We start from the raw sequence: 19,284 nt of genomic DNA, 5'->3' as shown, positions 1-19,284 counted from the left end.
CATCAAAATTAACATTTTCCCCATCACGGACATCTGGTCGATCACGGTCATCCGATCTCTTTAGTACATTTTGTCCCCCTACGTCACCGTGATTCACCCCGGCCTCCCGTCGTTCATTGACATTATGTCCGGCATCCCTTCCTAAAATTATATTTTGTCCTCCAGTGACATTATATCCTACCGTGATATTTTTTCCTCCACTATAATTACATCCCATCGTGATCTTTTGTCTTCCACTGTCGTTACATCCTATCATGATATTTTGGCCTTCATTGACATTCTGTCCGGTATCCCTCCCTAAAATTATATTTTGTCCTCCACTGACATTATATCCTACCGTGATGTTTTCTCCTCCATTATCATTACATCCTATCGTGATGTAGTCCTGCAACCATCTTGGAGGATGTCTATCGCGCTGCGGTCGTCAAGGAGTCGCTCCCCCATTCACTACCGCGTTGTGACTCTTTTCCTCATTTTCTCCGTCACTCACCACAGGATGAAGATCCAAGATATGTCGCAGCACTCCCTCGACAGAGATGATGTTCCGCGAATTTACCGCCGTTACGATCCCCCTTGTCTACTGTGACGTGCACTTACCATCCTTTGGCTTCACCCATACCTCCTCCCCTACCTGTACTGAGGCAGGGCTTTCTTCAGTATTGGTTGGTAGCACCGGCCCTACTCGGGGATGTCGCCAATCATATTTAAATAAGGTTTTCTGCGGAACTGAATCTTCGTCTTGGCCTGACCTAGGGGACATATTATGCCAGAAGACTGCCTCCATGGGTGGTATTAGTGCCCTCTCGGCAATGGACTTAATCGTGCGATGGTGTCATTCTACTATTCCATTTCCGCTCGGCCGGTAAGCAGCCCTAAAGAAACGTCTCGTGCTCCACTTGCCAAGCATGTCTTTCAGCGCTCCTGATCGAAACGCGATGCTATTATCTATCATGACTTCATCCACTGTGCCCCGTTCCAGAAATATATCATTCATCACCCGTGCAATTTCCTCTCCCGTCTCCGTCTTCAACTCCCACCAGACGGCGGTGGGACCGCAGTCAACCATCAATAAGTATATGCCCCACCGATAGTGGGTTACATCGATCGCCAACCTCCTCCAGTTCTCTTCTACGCTAAGTTCTCCCGCCACGTGCTGTCTAGGGGCGGGATCTATTGATTGACATCGGACACACGCTCTCACCGCCCGCCGTACTTCTTCCCTGGTTATATTCGGGTCAACTTTCCTTGCTAAGAACAGTGATCTGTCAACACCTAGGTGATGAGTTCCATGCAACTCTTTCGCGCATAGGGACCCTGGGGCGCACATTTCAACTTTCTCGGGATCCCAAGGCGCCATTTCACAATGACCTCTGCTGTCCCTTTCGTGCGTATTCTCTTCTCAGCCGTCAGCATTGAGTTCATCCACCCCGCTACCGTGGCTGAGTCAGTCCTGATTTCGATCTCGCGTAGTCCCCATTTCATCACCAAATTGATTCCTTTTACAACCGCACCCAACTCCGATACGTCAATGTGGTGGCAGTCATCACTTTTTCGCTGCCATGCCCCACCTCCTATCTTCAAGACTACACCGGTTGCTATGCTGCTAGCATCACACCATACTACACCTATGCCCTATTGTGGTGCATTCCACTGTCCTCTCACTGGATCATCGTGTCTCACCCGTCGTACGACGTCACGTGTCATCGTGAGTGTGCCCTCATCAATCCACCGCTCTACTTCGATGTCAAAGTCATCCCTCACCCCTTCTCCGAGAGTCTGTTCGTAGCAGTCGACTTTGTTCTTCAATAGAACTGAGCCTTTTTTCAGGTACCACTCTACCTCCCCTTTCTGGCCATCAAATTTCACCCGGAAGTCTTTGTCCTTGATCGTACAAAGTCAGCCTTCTCGTCAAAGTCGAGCTTCGCGGCGACACTGCCCCTCATGGCCCTCTTTGTCATTCCTACGTCCATTTCCGGCCTCAGAAGGCTCCTCCCTCTCCCTTCCGTACTCGAGTCGCGTATCACTCCAATCTTCATTTGTCCGGCAACAAACGTGACTTCTCCAAGATGTGCAATTGTATCCATTACCAGCACCACGTCAATTCCTTCTATGACCGTTGTAATAACAAACACTCAGTCATATAGGAATGCCCTCCACCGTCATTTCAACTTTGTGGTCGCCCTTTCACTTTGTCTCCTTTCCGTCAACTGTCATCAGGGCCTTATTTCCATGTCTGAATTCTTTAATCAAGTCGGTTTTACAATCGTGGTTGAATAACCGGAATCTACTAGTGCTCTTGCGCGTCTTTCTCTCAACCAGACATTTACAATCGACATACAGTTAGATAGCGTCCTTACATTTCTTTGGCGGCCGCTTGCGTAGCAGCCGCCCCTCATCCGTTTCCTTGCTCGCAGTGTCGAACAATATGTCCGGGCTCATTGGACTTGTTGATAGTCCGTGCTAAGACTATCAACACGTCCATACTCGCCGACACGGCATCATTTACTTCCTGTAGTCCAGCAGATATGCGATCTGGAAAGCCATTCAGACACAATTCTAACGAGTTGCTCCAAGCCTTCGTCTTTGAATGTCGACAGTCCCGCTAATCTAATTTTGTTGGCAAAAACTTCGACCTGTTCGCCAGCCCAGCGCATTCTTTGGAGCCGATTGAACGATTCGAACGGACTCTCGGCGAAAGCCTCTTTCAGTCTTTTTTTTTTTTTTTTTTTTTTTTACTTTTTCCGCATCTGCTTGATCACTACCTACCATTTCTTGGCAGATAGCCAATGCGTCACCCTCCAGGTTAAGGGCAATATAGCTCGCGACGTCCGTGACTCGGGTTAATCTAATACTAATTCTGCCTTTTTTTTTTTTTTTTTTTTTTTTTTTTTATCCATCCGGCGACATCTCCATTGCCATCAAATGGCTTTAAGGTAATATTGTTCATCTTGAGTGGTTCCTTTGCGTTCGTCGCCTAGGTAGCTTGTAAAACGTGTAGCTCACTTGCCTAATTTTTGCGATTTCCTGGTTCTTCTGTTGTTTCTGTTTCAATCCCCCGAGGCATTTACTTCTCTGACTCTACAATCTACCTTACTTAAAACCATTAGTTCTGCTAATTCTAATCCTATCAAGGTTACAATTGCACCTTCTCTTTTCACATACGCACTGACGCACACACACCCTCGCACGCCCTTCACCCTCCTTCCTACACCGTGACCTTTGACCCCGTGTAGGGGGTGCCAACTGTGCACTCCCATCTGCACCATATTCGCCACATTCATACCACACTTCCTCAATTTTCTCAACCCACATTTCTTACTTTTAAGCTGCCTCACATTTATTTTTATGGTTAATTTTTACCACTAATTCTTGGGACGTATTTGTTTCACGTCCGATGTTTCACAATTCTTCCCTGTTTTTTTTTTTTGTTTGTTTGTTTTTTATTCCTAAAATCCTTTCAATCTACACCTCAAAGAATAATAAATAGATAAACAAATAACACAAATAAAAACATGAATAAATAATTGAACAAACAAGCAAACAAAAGTATAATAAAATAAAAAACAAGTAAACTTTTTTCAAAATAGTATCTACCTCTTCTGCGTGAATTTTCTTGGCTTTATTTATCCATCTATTAAATGAAATTCAAATGTTACGTAAACATTCTTTTCTACATACATACATATACCAAGGCTTTTTCCCCCTTCCAAGGGAGGTAGCCAAAAAGGGAAAGGCATAAAATCACTCCCACCCATTTCATCCCTAAATACACTCCACACCCCTCCCACCCTTCCTCTCATCTGAGCACCTCCTGGATGACGGGTCATCCCTGCACCCTGCCCACCGCCCTGGGTCAGAAGCAGTGTCGCAAGACACAGTACATCCACAGCAAGGCCGCTTCATTTAATCGGCGACCCCCCCTCTCCGTCCCCCTTTGCATATAAGGCGAGGACGGGGAGAAATCCCTTCGGGCTGCGTCAAAATTTACTCACACATACTACCCCACCCCCCCCACCCCCCCGCCCATTCCTCCTCATGCAGTCACAACATCATCCATATACAACCATTCTCCACTCACCTCTGTCTTCCGTCCTCTCCCTTCCTTCCTCAACAGACATTCCCCTCTTCCCCAAAGCCCCCTTCACCCCATCCATCCACCTCATCCTAGGACGTCCCCTCATGTTCACTCCCTCCACATCTGCCTTCCATACCTCTTTTACTAGTCTTTCTTCACTCATTCTTTCCATGTGTCCAAACCATCCTAATATTCTTTCTTCAACCCTATCTCCCAAATCCTTTTTCACCCCTGTTCTCCTCCTCACCTCCTCATTTCTCACTCTATCCATCCTAGTAACCCCCACCATACTTCTCAGACACCTCATCTCAAACACATTCAAACTCCTTCTCTCTTCTTCTCTTATGTTCCACGTTTCTGCCCCATACAGTGCTGTTGGCACAATCACTCCTTCATACAGTCTCCTCTTCGCATCCATTCCCAAATGTCTATTCCTCATTACACTCTTTAAACCACCAAGGCATTTACTCGCTTCTCTCAATCTACATTCTACCTCCACCTTCACTCCACCTTTTCCTGCTACACTTGCACCCAAGTATCTAAAACTACCCACTTCCTCCAGTCGCTCTCCCTTAATGTTCACTTCCAGTCTACTGCCACTTTCACCCCTTGTACATCTCATCACCTTACTTTTACCCACATTTATCTTTAGCTTTCTTCTATCACATACTCTCCCAAACTCTGCCACCAGCTTCCTCAATCCCTCCTCTGACCCTGCCACAAGCGCAGTGTCGTCCGCAAACAACAGCTGGCTCACCTCCCACTTTTCTCCATTTTCTTTAACCATCTCCAATCCCTGACTCACTACCCTAGCATTCACCTCTCGCACCACCCCATCCATGTATAAGTTGAACAGCCAGGGCGACATAACGCATCCTTGACGAAGTCCCACCTTTACTTCAAACCACTCACTCTCTCCATTTCTAATCCTAACACATGCTCTACTACTCTCATAAAAACTCTTAACAGCTCCCAAAAGCTTTCCTCCTATTCCATGAATCTGCATAACCTCCCACAGTGCCTTTCTGTCTACCCTATCATAAGCCTTTTCCAGATCCATAAAAGCCCAAAAAACATCCTTCCCCTTTCCTATAGCTTTCTCACATATCTGTCTTACCACAAAGATTTGATCTACACAACCTCTACCTGTCCTAAATCCACACTGTTCCTCACCAATTACTCCTTCTGTTCCTCTCCTAATCCTCTCAATTAAGATCCTCCCATAAGCCTTCCCTACTACACTCAACAGGCTAATCCCTCTGAAATTACTACATTCACACTTGTCCCCTTTTCCCTTGTAAAGAGGAACTATACAGGCACTACTCCAGTCCTCCGGTACTCTACCCTCTCTCCAGCAAACATTAAATAACCTCACCAACCAGTCCACAATCACTGAACCTCCCTTTTTCAGACATTCTGCATGACATCCATCCAGACCAGGTGCCTTACCTGCTTTCATCATCTTTACAACTGCCTTCACCTCATCCTTCCTTATTTCTCCTCCATTCTCCTCACCCATCACTCTCATTTTCTTCGCACTTCCCACTGCAGCTATCTTTCTTTCCCTATCCTCTTTCACATTCAGCAACTCCCTAAAATATTCCGCCCATCTTCCCCTCACTGCCATCTCTTCCATTATCAACTCTCCATCTGTACCTTTTACCTTTTCTTCCCTACTTGATTCGCCTCCTCTTCCTCTCTTAATTTCTTTCCAAAACATCTTTTTATTACTTTCAAAATTTTCTGTCATACTCCTACCCCATTTCTCATCTGCTCTCCTCTTTGCCTCCTTTACCTTTTGCTTTACTTCTCTTTTCTTTTCTTTGTACGTCTCATATGACTCCCCTGTCCTCTTTTGTAACCAATCTGTGAATGCTCGCTTCTTCTCTTCTACAACCTTCTTTGTTTCCTCATCCCACCATTCACTACCCTTTCTTCTATTTCCCCCTGTCCTTCTTGTTCCACACACCATCCTTGCACACTTTGTGACTCCCTCCTTGAACCATCCCCATTCCTCCTCCACACCCATCTCTGCTCTATCCTTTACTCCCTCCCACTCCTCCTTCAGCTTCTTTTCGTACTCCTTCTCCTTTTCCTTTTCATTCAAGGAGTTCACTCTAAGAACCTCCCTACCTTTTGTCCCTTTCCTCCTTCTCCATCTATCCTCCACTCTCAACTTACCTTCCACCAAAAAATGATCTGATACTCCCCCACCCTCTCCCCTTAGCACATGTACATCCTTAACTCTTCCTATCATAATCCTATTTACCACCACATAATCCATTAGCGCTCTATCTACCACCCTTCCCTCCACCACCCTCTCCCATGTGTACTTATGCTTGACTTTCTTCCGAAACACTGTATTTGCTATCATCAACTCTCTTTCTAGACACATTTCCACCATCAACTCTCCACTACGATTCTTTCCTGGAACTCCACACTTCCCAACCACTCCATCGATTGGACCATTTCCTACCCTAGCATTAAGGTCTCCCAGTACTATTACATTGACATTTCTTCCTAAACCCTCTATGCACTCATTTAAATCTATCCAAAAGGCCTCCCTTTCTTCCATGCTCTTCTCACTGCCCGGCCCATATGCACTTACAAAGACCCACATCTCCTTTCCCAGTTTCACCTTCATCCACATTATCCTTGAGGAAACCTCCTTCCACTCCACTACCCCTTTACCTAACTCCTCACTTACTAGAATAGCCACCCCTTCCCTCCCTCACCCTTTCTTCACTCCTGATAACCTCCCACTTACACTCCCAAACTTACACTCACCCTTCCCTTTCAACTTAGTTTCACTGAAAGCCAACACATCCAACTTTTTTCTCACAAACATACTACCTATCTCTTCCCTTTTACTCTCATCTGTACCACATCCACGCACATTAAAAGACCCAAACCTTAGGGTGCTGGCCCGAGGCCCTCCATCACCCCTTATGCCTTTCCTTTGCTTTTTAGGAATCTGCCCCTTAGGGCTACAGGGAGAAGGATGCCTAGTCCCTCTCCCCGTCCCTTTCTTCTCGCCTCTTACGATCCAAGTGGGAAACTTGGTGGCAGTATTCTTTTCCCCCACCACAGGGAATTCCCCCATCACAGAAAGAGAATACTCAGAGAAATGGTACAGGACAGCAACAAGGGGTTGGGGGACAGCATAACGGAGGGACAGTCGTAGTATAAAAGTGTCATCATTTCTCTATGAACAGAAATTCTTCTATCATAGACAAAATGATGTGTGGCTCTGGTCCGTAGGGGCGCCCCATATAGACCCTAAAGTATCGACTGCATGCTACTTTGCCACAATAACAAGCAGCCAATACCCCAGACGGGGTAAACGAGGCAATAACATCGGGTTCTGACAGTCAAGTGTCATCACCTCGGCTTCTGTCGCATCTTTTGCCCATCGGACCAGTGATGGATAATCATAATATGCAGTTTAACGGAGTATTATTCCAAAATAATCTTCACTATAACTTATTTTCTATTTTTATCAAATCACCTCTTTGTAGTAAAAACAATCTCCAATAAGATTGATGTTAGGAAATACATTAGTTAGGGTAATTGCTTCTTTTTTTTCAATCATTGTCTGCGGGAGGATGTATGCTACAACATTCCTGTATCACTTTATCCACTGTAATGTATGAATATATTTCTTTACTACTATCATTACCTCATCTCTTACTTTATTTTATTGATCATTATCTCCATTTCCCTGTTAGATATAAACATCATCAAATGGTATCTTGCAGTATGAGTACAAGTTAGGAACTATGCTCGAAAGGTCCGCCTGTCTCATGTTATAAAATATTGGTATAGATTTATTTATGTTTTCCGCCTCGACTGTTTATTTCAATTTATTCCGTAAACCAAGTGCGTGTATGTGTGTGTGTGTGTGTGTGTGTATACGTGTAATATATATTTACAGTTGTAGTAGTGCAAACGTAGTGTGGCTACGAAAATCATGCACGTAAGATTAAAAACAGTTTACTGCCATAGTACTTTACACATCATAAAGTCGGGAATTTTGGAGCTGAGAATTATTAGTATTTATTTTAAGATATTTTTATTTTAAATAATAATCATAATTACACATGAAAATAATGTCCAATAAAAAAAATATTTGTAAGAAGATGTAGCTTTCCGTAGACTTTGTCTCACTTCGTGAATACAACACCAACATAGCTGGCGAGCTGTCAAACACAAACCCGCCGTAGCAACTAAAATGCAAATGTCGTGGTACTGTGGTGGCACAGCCGACGTCACCACAAGATGGGCAGCTGTGTAGGCACTGTCAGGGAGGGATCTGCCAACAGCCAAATGTCCTCGGAAGAGGGATCTACATCAGTAAGGGGTGAGTATTGACGGTGAGGGTTTAGTGAGTAGGGACTGGTAGAAGTGCTCATAGTAGAACGGATGTCACCAGTTTGTAATCATTTTGGCATAGACGCAGATATATTAATAGAGGATGTTAGGATAATAACCAGTGACGAAGTAGAGTATGCTCAAATTGAAATTATTTAGTATAATTTCCTAATTTATGTAGCATTAATATAGTGCTGTTGGGTCTGCCTGGATGTTTGTTTTTAGAACATTTCCTAGGAGTGAATGACTATTTTAGACCTTAATATTGCTGAAAAATTGTGATATAGGTCAGTGGTAGGTTATTTTTTTATGATACAGTAGTGTGGGTGCAAAAATTTGCAAATATTAGTGAAAATAAAATGTTTTGTTGTTAGAGAGCAGGAAAATGAAACTGCTATATCTACTTGGTCTCCTAAGCCAAGGCATAGCATTTAGTTGTGTTTTATTTCATAACGAAAATTATGTTACAAGTCACTATAAATGCAATTTGTAATTCATTAGCTAATTACAATTAGATTAGAATGGGTTATGTTGAAGCCTTAGAATCTATGAAGTGGAGGAGGTTAGTTGAAGTGCCATTTTAAAATTTAATTTAATTGAAAATCAGACTTATTTATATTGATAGGGTTATTGATTAATTGAAGAGTGTATTGCTTCTACATACTAGCAAATTCTTATTAATATTATTTACCAAGAGTATATAATTTCTTGATTTGGAATGGAAGAAAATCTTTCATGGGAACATAACCTATCAAAGTGGAGATTTCATGGGAGAAAACTTTTTAACCAAGTTTTTTACTGTATCCTTGACATAATTCATGATGCATGAACATGAATATAGGTTTTCTTAGATTTTAAGTATGCATTGTATATTATATAATGGTTACATGAAGCTATCTAACTAGAGATGTGTAAAAAAAATACATGGTAGTGTTTACACTCTTCACCTCTTTAACCAAGATAGATTAATATAGATAATGATAAGGGATAATCTCATGCATAGGCTGTAAGAATATACATTATATAGAAAGTTAAATCAATTATACAAAATGGAGGGGTTGGAGGTAGGCTTGTATAAATAGAAGTTAGAATTTTGCAGACACTCATCATCTTACCTAGTGAAATATAAAGTCAAATTACATGAGCAGTTCTAATAAATGTAATATTTATTAAATACAGTAAAAAAAATTATTATTGTTGCTACATTGCCTCTACTACTGTTATTACCATTGTGGTACCTTTTTGCACTGGTATTACTATTAGAACTCTGTGTCTTACCACAGTTATGACTAGGTGCTATGATTATAGTCATGGCAGTCTGTGTATAAATTTCCTCACTTTTGTATATTTCGGTGGTCAAGGCCCCCCCTCCTCCTCCAAGGATTCCTAGCCCCCCCCCCAAACCTTTTTATGCATGAGATATGACACATTTTGGGAACCCATCAAATATTGATTTTTTATTTATTTTGCATGGTGCCTGGACTAATAGTGCTTTGTTGAGGCTTCTTATAAGAAATTGAATTATAAGTAGGTTTATCATTTCTCTCCAGATGTATGAAAACTCTTTTCAAATTCACTGTGGTCATCAGGTTTAGTATTTATTTTGTTTGAATCCAAAATCCTTTCTATTTTCTACATTCCTTAATCATTTTTTTCATTTAAAATTTGTGTCTTGCATTCTGTACTGGCTGCTTGCCAATTCACATTTAGGTATTTGTACCCTTTTTTTTACTGAGGGGGTGTTATGGTGAAACCTAACGTTAACATGATAAAAGGAAGATGGCACAAGTACTGGGGCGATGAATCACAATTGGTGGGTTGCCACAGATGAATGAAATAACCTGGTGGTAGACATAGTAAAAGTGGTGGGTGGCACTTGTTTTCCATTGATAGAACTTGTCCTGATGTTACTGTAATGCCTTACGTGAATCATTGTTCTCTTTCTCCAAAGTTTTGTGTCATTGGCAAACATGGAAATTTATCCTGTCAGGTTTTGGTTACATGGTGACTATGACTTTTAGAAAACAGAAATTCTGTAGATAGTACAAAACAAAGCTTTAGGATGATAACAGGCTGCACCAAAATTCCATTAATGCAAAGACAGAATATACAAAATACTTGGAAACTTATACCAGATGGTAAACAATGATGATTGTCCCAGATTTTGTTGAACAGGAAGCTTGAGTCCCACAGTGACTGCCAGTGTTCCTTGGGCCCTTCCATAGATCTCTTTGGGAAAAGATTTAAACTTTTGTCTCTGTTGTATTAATGTTTCTGCATTACTATCCAAGAGGAGGAGGAGGGGGAGGTAATTGATGATTGTCCTCCTCTGGTAGAAAGAGGAAGGGGGGTAATTGATGATGGAGAGACCTTGGGTCTGATACAGAGACCAGCTTCCAGCCCCTGGCTGCATCTCCATATGGAGGTTAAGATGTTCATAGGTTTTGGAGGTGGTTCTCCTTCTTGCAGGACTGCTATTATAATATATCATTGGTCCTACCAGACACTACATTCCCCAGATGCAACCACCACACAGGAGATGGAACACATGATTTATTTATTTATTTATATCTTGTAGAATAATTTACTTTTAATATTGCTTAAAACTTCTATGAGTGGCTTATTATTATTTATTATTATTTTTTTAACTTAAGATACAGAATATTATGGAGAAAATACTAGCCATGTTCAGTGACTAAAAGGGTTATTTTGCAAATTCATGCAAGGTGGGATATCAGTTAACACAAATTTCTGGGGTTAGTCTGTATGTTGGTGTAGAAGACTGGCAGAAAAGATGAGCCATAGAGTTATGGAAGGGGAGAAAATAAGAGGTTTCTTGAGAACTTGAAAAAATATATATTTAATGATATTTTATGGTATATGTAAAAGGAGCTACACTCATGGGAACCTATCTCTTATTCTCCATTTATCATACCTATTTTTAAATTCATTTGTGTTTCTAGCTTGGGCCATATCATCTTAGCTATTCTAAGAGTTAACATGTCCACAGAAAATGTATTTTTTTTACATCCATCAGTTATGTGGCCTTTTCAATTTGTTCCTAAGGCCTTGTAATTCCCTCCTTCCCCAAACACATGCCTGAATTCTGCAAATGGCTTCAGTAGTTATGTTATATAGATTGTTGATGTGGTAGTAACCAATTCTTCTTATCCTTGACAATGGGATTGTGTTGATCTATGCTTACCAAACACAGTCAGGTGATACCTCAGGCATGAGGTTCTTTTGACATGGGAATATCTTCTTTTAAATGTGAGGATTTTCTGGGCCTGATCTGAAGACCAGGTACTAACCCCATGGGGCCACACCTTATTGTGGAGTTGAGGAGATTTTGCACTGGATTTGTTTGAAGTTCATTGGTATTGCAATGTATTCTATTGTCCTTTGCCCCCTCATCTGGCTTCATGGTGCATATATGGGTAGAGCTACCATGGCACAACAAAATAACAGCTAAGAACACCCTGAGTTACCAGAAAAGGCTGGGTAACTGGATCACAGATAACTGTATAGGATGTAATGCTTCAGCCTCATACTATACAACATATTATGGAAGACTGCATTGTACACAATCATGCATGCCAACAGCACCATATATACTCTACAAGGGATTTGTGGGAAAACCTGTTCCAGCCATGGCGTTCCTCAGGGAGATGAGACTGCTTGGCCAGACAGTCTGGGGAATGACCACAGTAACAACTCAGGCTTACATAAACAACTAGAATAGTCTATATACCAAGAGCCTTTTCCCCCTTATAAGGGAGGTAGCCAAGTCAAAGTCATGTACCTCCTACTATCCAGTCCACTCCCCTCCACCACCCTTCCCCCCTTTCTAGCTGAAGATGGCCCAACTAGAATAGTGGCTCAGAAAAAAAAAGGAAGCCTCATTACTCAATATAGACAACTATGAAAAAAAAAAATGGTAAAATTGAATGGCCATACTCTTCCATTGGAAAAATATCAATGCCACACATTTGATACCCATGTGATATTCAGCCCTATGTGAATGATATAGTGAATATCAAAAAGAAGTCAAATCATAAGCTATGGACAGCAAAAATACTAATCACAATCTTCAAACAATTCTTAAGAACCACCCTTGACTATACTTCCATAGTATGGTTCCCAAGAGTTAGTAAAACATAGACACTTTACACACATGTACAAAATAAAGCATTGAACATGATAACAGGATAGACCAAAACCACCCCAACAGGACACCTGCACACAAAAACAAAAACCCTCCCCAGAGAACATTATATGGAAATGATAGGTTTACAATTCTGTACTAAAACCGTAAACCTCATTTGCCCATCACATTATATCACACAAGCACCACCAAATGAATATAACTAAACACTACCCTAGCAACTTATTACTCAAACATGTATAGCAAATGTTGAGGCATTGTGACAAGTTGAAGAAGGTGGAAAAAGAAGACACAGGACTAATTGAGTTTATTCCTGACTGGTTTCATTCTGAGCTTCTGAGGAAACTTTGAGCAAAACTAGTCAGGAATAAACTCAGAACTAGACCCATGTCATCTTTTTCCACCATATATAACCTGCCATCAGTATCACACAATGCATTCCTACAAAAACACATGTAGATCACTAAATGAGCTCTCCAAAACAGGCCACTAAACTCAATACTCCATTAGTACTTTCAGACATAAGCCTCACTGAAAAATACCTCTTAGGAGAAGTAAGAGCCACACTGGTACACTTGTATTCTGGACACTATCCACCATTAAAACATCAACACAGAATAAAACTGACCTATAATATGCAACCACCACACATTAGATGCAGAACACCTTATTCTGCAAAGTTCCAAACTAAATCCCGAGACAACAGCACAGTATTTCTTTTTTGAATGACTTGTGGGCCTTCCTGGTGGCTGCAGATGGTTGCCTGGAAATCATGGGTCTTCTGCAAGAGACATCTGGGTCGGGTCAAAGGAATAACTAAGAAGGTGTTGCTGATTCAGTCTCGAGTCTCATCACTTCAGTAGACTGTACAGTACTACCTCTCATTAACGGACTATAAGGGGGGTAACGGTGTCTGTTGTGAATAATCCGTTGATTTGGAGTTGTTTTTGGGTGGCATAGTGATTGCATGCACTAAACAACAGCACCAAAAACACTGCAAACACAGCTAATTAATGTCCGTTAATGAGAGGTAGTACTGTATATGCATGGATACATCCCTATCATTTCTCCCAGAGCTTAAGAATACTATACTCCAATGTATGCACACCCCTATTAGCTAAACCAACATCCTGATCCTAAAATACTTCATGACAGTAGTGTGATGTTGGCCATAAGGATAGAAGAGCTAGTGAACTCTTGTTGCTCATATATATACCAAGGGCTTTTTCTCCCTTACAAGGGAGGTAGCCAAAGTCAAAGCCATAAATCCACTCCCACCCATTTCATCCCAACATACTCCACTTCCATTCACCACCCCTCCCTCCTTTCTTGGCTCCAGGATAACGAGTCATTCTTGCATCTCGCCAAACTGCCCTGGGTCAGAAGCAATGCAGCAAGACACAGCACATCCACAGCAAGGCCACTTCATTTAATCGGCAACCCCCCTCTCCGTCCCCTCATGTAGAAAAAGAGAAGACATGGAGAAACCCCTTCAGGCTGCATCAAAATATCATTCACACATAATCCCTCACCCTCCTATCACCCACCCAACCTTATCTCCCAACTCCCATCCCACTCCTGCTCTCCTCCTCACCTCCTCATTTCTCACTCTTTCCAGACTAGTGACCCCTACCATATTTCTCAGGCCTTTCATATCAAACACATTTAAACTCTTCCTCTCTTATGATGTTTCTGCCCCATATAATGCTGTCGGCACAATCACCCAAGAGAAATTATGAAAAGGACATAATAAATGAGTGCAAAGATCAACCCAAACTATTTTATAGATATGTAAATGGCAAGCTAAAAAATGAACAGGAAATTCACAAATTACATAAAGGTAATAGAGAATACATAGAGGATTTAGAAATGGCAGATATTATGAACAAACATTTCAAATTCGTATTCACCAAAGAGGAAAGAAAGCTACAAAACTGTGATCAAAGAATTGAAGTAAGATTTCCTCCATTGAAGAAATTAAACATTACTCAAAATGAAATAAAGAATCAAATACTAAAGCTTGACATTAACAAATCGCATGGCCCAGACGGAGTTGCAAACCGGATACTGAAGGAATGTATAGACGAACTAACAGGAAAAATATACAGAATAATTGAATGCTCACTCAAAGAAGGAAAACTATCAGGAGACTGGAAAAATGCCATTATAGTGCCAATATATAAAGGAGGAAATAAGGAAGACCCAACAAATTATAGACCGGTGTCCCAATGAGTACAATAGTTAAAATTTGCGAGAGAATCATCAAAGATAGATGGACAGAATATCTGGAGGAGAATAATATACTGAACCCAAGGCAATTTGGATTCAGACAAGGAAGATCATGTACCACTAATTTAATACGTTTCTATTCAAGATTGATAGATATATTGCAAAAAAGGGATGGCTGGGCAGACTGTGCATTCCTGGACCGACAAAAGGCATTTGATAAAGTACCCAGGGCAGTGGACAAGCTGCAGGGATGACCCGTCATCCGGGAGGTGCTAAGATAAGAGGGAGGGTGGAGGGGTGTGGAGTGTATTCAGGGATGGAATGGGTGGGAATGATTTTATGCCTTTTCCTTTTTGGCTACCTCCCTTGTAAGGGGGAAAAAGCCTTGGTATATGTATGTATGTATGTACCTCACAGAAAATTACTATATAAACTGGAAACAATAGGAGGCATACATGGAAAACTGTTGAATTGGATGGAGGACTTCCTACATGGAAGAAAAATGAGTGGTGCTCAGGGACAAATATTCAAAATGGGAAGAAATGAGTAGTGGCGTCCCACAGGGGTCAGTACTAGCTCCGATAATGTTTGCTATATATGTAAATGACATGGACGAAGGCATTGAAAGTTACATGAATTGCTTTGTGGATGACGCAAAATTATTAAAGAGAATAAACTTTGAAATAGACTGTAACTCATTGCAGAGGGATCTGAACAAAGTCTCAGAGTGGAGCAGGAGATGGGAGGTAGAATTCAACATCAAAAAGTGCAGTATAATTGAATTGACACTTTTATACTACAACTGTCCCTCCGTTATGTTGTCCCCCAACCCCTTGTTGCTGTCCTGTACCATTTCTCTGAGTATTCTTTTTCTGTGGTGGGGGAAAAGAATACTGCCACCAAGTATTCCCACTTGGATCGTAAGAGGCGAGAAGAAAGGGACGGGGATTGGGACTAGACATCCTTTTTTCTCCTTGTAGCCCCACGGGACATTCCTAAACAAAAAAGAGAAGGCATAAGAGGGTCTGGAAGTTTTTGGACCAGCACCCTAAGGTTTGGGTCTTTAATGTGCGTGGATGTGGTACAGATGAGAGTAAAAGGGAAGAGATAGGTAGTATGTGAGAAGAAAGATGGATGTATTGGCTTTGAGTGAAACTAAGTTGAAAGGGAAGGGTGAGTGTAAGTGGGAGGTTATCAGGAGTGAAGAGAGGGTGAGGGAGGGAAGGGGTGGCTATTCTAGTAAGTGAAGAGATAGGTAAACGGGTAGTGGAATGGAAGGAGGTTTCCTCAAGGATAATGTGGATGAAGGTGAAACTGGTAAAGGAGATGTGGGTCTTTGTAAGTGCATATGGGCCTGGCAGTGAGAAGAGTGTAGAAGAAAGGGAGGCCTTTTGGATAGATTTAAATGAGTGCATAGAGGATTTAGGAAGAAATGGCAATGTAATAGTACTGGGAGACCTTAATGCTAGGGTAGGAAATGGTCCAATCGATGGAGTGGTTGGGAAATGTGGAGTTCCAGGAAAGAATCGTAGTGGAGAGTTGATGGTGGAAATGTGTCTAGAAAGAGAGTTGATGATAGCAAATACAGTGTTTTGGAAGAAAGTCAAGCATAAGTACACATGGGAGAGGGTGGTGGAGGGAGGGGTGGTAGATAGAGCGCTAATGGATTATGTAGTGGTAAATAGGATTATGATAGGAAGAGTTAAGGGTGTACATGTGCTAAGGGGAGAGGGTGGGGGAATATCAGATCATTTTTTGGTGGAAGGTAAGTTGAGAGTGGAGGATAGATGGAGAAAGAGGAAAGGGACAAAAGGTAGGGAGGTTCTTAGAGTGAACTCTTTGAATGAAAAGGAAAAGGAGAAGGAGTACAGAAAGAAGCTGAGGGAGGAGTGGGAGGGAGTAAAGGATAGAGTAGAGCTGGGTGTGGAGGAGGAATGGGGATGGTTCAAGGAGGGAGTCATAAAGTGTGCAAGGATGGTGTGTGGAACAAGAAGGACGGGGAAATAGAAGAAAGGGTAGTGAATGGTGGGATGAGGAAACAAAGAAGGTTGTAGGAGAGAAGTGAGCTTTCACAGATTGGTTACAAAATAGGACGAGGGAGTCATATGAGACGTACAAAGAAAAGAAAAGAGAAGTAAACCAAAAGGTAAAGGATGCAAAGAGGAGAGCAGATGTGAAATGGGGTAAGAGTATGACAGAATTTTTTTAAAGTAATAAAATGTTTTGGAAAGAAATTAAGAGAGGAAGAGGAGGCAAATCAAGTAGAGAAGAAAAGGTAAAAGGTGCAGATGGAGTGATGATAATGGAAGAGAAGGCAGTAAGGGGAAGATGGGCAGAGTATTTTAGGGAGTTGCTAAATGTGAAGGAGGATAGGGAGGGAAAGATAGCTGCATTGGGAAATGCAAAGAAAATGAGAGTGATGAGTGAGGAGAAATAAGGAAGGATGAGGTGAAGACAGTTGTTAAGATGATGAAAACAGGTAAGGCACCTGGTCTGGATGGATGCCATGCAGAATGTCTGAAAAAGGGAGGTACAGTGATGGTGGACTGGTTGGTGAGGTTATTTAATGTTTGCTGGAGAGAGGGTAGAGTGCCGGAGGACTGGAGGAGTGCCTGTATAGTTCCTCTTTACAAGGGAAAAGGGGACAAGTGTGAATGTAGTAGTTTCAGAGGGATTAGCTTATTAAGTGTAGTTGGGAAGGCTTATGGGAGGATCTTGATTGAGAGGATTAGGAGAGGAACAGAAGGAGTAATTGGTGAGGAACAGTGTGGATTTAGGACAGGTAGAGGTTGTGTAGATCAGATCTTTGTGGTAAGACAGATATGTGAGAAAGCTATAGGAAAGGGGAAGGATGTTTTTTGGGCTTTTATGGATCTGGAAAAGGCTTATGATAGGGTAGACAGAAAGGCACTGTGGGAGGTTATGCAGATATACAGAATAGGAGGAAAGCTTCTAGGAGCTGTCAAGAGTTTTTATGAGAGTAGTAGAGCTTGTGTCAGGATTGGAAATGGAGAGAGTGAGTGGTTCGAGGTAAAGGTGGGACTTCGTCAAGGATGCGTTATGTCGCCCTGGCTGTTCAACTTATACATGGATGGGGTGGTGTGAGAGGTAAATGCAAGGGTAGTGGGCAAGGGATTGGAGATGGTTAAAGAAAATGGAGAAAAGTGGGAGGTGAGCCAGCTGTTGTTTGCTGACGACACTGCACTTGTGGCAGGATCGGAGGAGGGATTGAGGAAGTTGGTGACAGAGTTTGGGAGAGTATGTGATAGAAGAAAGCTAAAGATAAATGTGGGTAAAAGTAAGGTGATGAGATGTACAAGGGGTGAAAGTGGCAGTAGACTGGAAGTGAGCATTAAGGGAGAGCGACTGGAGGAAGTGGATAGTTTTAGATACTTGGGTGCAAATGTGGCAGGAAAATGTGGAGTGAAGGTGGAGGTAGAATGTAGATTGAGAGAAGCGAGTAAATGCCTTGGTGGATTAAAGAGTGTAATGAGGAATAGACATTTGGGAATGGATGCTAAGAGGAGACTGTATGAAGGAGTGATTGTGCCAACAGCACTGTATGGGGCAGAAACATGGAACATAAGTGAAGAAGAGAGAAGGTGTTTGAATGTGTGTGAGATGAGGTGTCTGAGAAGTATGATGGGGGTTACTAGGCTAGATAGAGTGAGAAATGAGGAGGTGAGGAGGAGAACGGGTGGAAAAGGAGCTGGGAGATAGGGTTGATGAAAGAATATTAGGATGGTTTGGACACATGGAAAGAATGAGTGAAGAAAGACTAGTAAAAGAGGTACAGAAGGCAGATGTGGAGGGAGTGAACATGAGGGGATGTCCTAGGATGAGGTGGATGGATGGGGTGAAGGGGGCTTTGGGGAAGAGGGGAATGTCTGTTGAGGAAGGACGGGAGAGGACAGAAGACAGGGGTGAATGGAGTATGGTTGTATATGGATGATGTTGTGATTGCATGGGGTGGAATGGGCGGGGGGGTGGGGGTGAGGTAGTATGTGTGATCAAAATTGGACGCAGCCCAAAGGGATTTCTCCCCGTCCTCTCCTTTTATGCAATGGGGGGACAGAGAGGGGGGGTCGCCGATTTAATGAAGTGGCCTTGTTGTGGATGTGCTGTGTCTTGCGACACTGCTTCTGACCCAGGGGGCAGTGGACAAGGTGCAGGGATGACCTGTCATCCAGGAGGTGCTCAGATAAGAGGGAGGGTGGAGGGGTGTGGAGTGTATTCAGGGATGGAATGGGTGGAAATGATTTTATGCCTTCCCCTTTTTGGCTATCTCCCTAGTAAGGGGGAAAAAGCCTTGGTATATGTATGTATGTATAATTGAATTTGGAGAAAGCAAGAAGAGAATAACAGGACAGTATAAAATTGATGGAAAAGGTGTAAAGAAAGTAAATTCTGGAAGGGACGTAGGAGTAATCATCACCAAAGACAT

General features: G+C 42.2%; 1 protein-coding gene across 3 annotated transcripts in view; it reads left to right on the top strand.

The window, feature by feature from the left end:
* Positions 1 to 8,226: 8,226 nt before the first annotated feature.
* The window catches only part of LOC143026378 (ubiquitin domain-containing protein 2), a 44,769-nt gene continuing 33,711 nt past the window's right edge, over positions 8,227 to 19,284 (top strand). Inside the window, exon 1 of one of the 3 annotated variants that reach the window (XM_076186647.1) lies at positions 8,227 to 8,435. In XM_076186647.1, the coding sequence (XP_076042762.1) occupies positions 8,354 to 8,435 (82 nt within the window). In that variant the 5' untranslated portion in view covers positions 8,227 to 8,353. The remainder of the gene's footprint in view (positions 8,436 to 19,284) is intronic. The other 2 variants (XM_076186646.1, XM_076186648.1) reach the window with 2 other exon arrangements.

Source organism: Oratosquilla oratoria, chromosome 6, assembly GCF_046742065.1.
Source record: "Oratosquilla oratoria isolate Oo_2021 chromosome 6, ASM4674206v1, whole genome shotgun sequence".
Classification (NCBI taxonomy): Eukaryota; Metazoa; Arthropoda; class Malacostraca; order Stomatopoda; family Squillidae; genus Oratosquilla; species Oratosquilla oratoria.
This window is presented reverse-complemented; position numbering and strand designations above follow the sequence as displayed.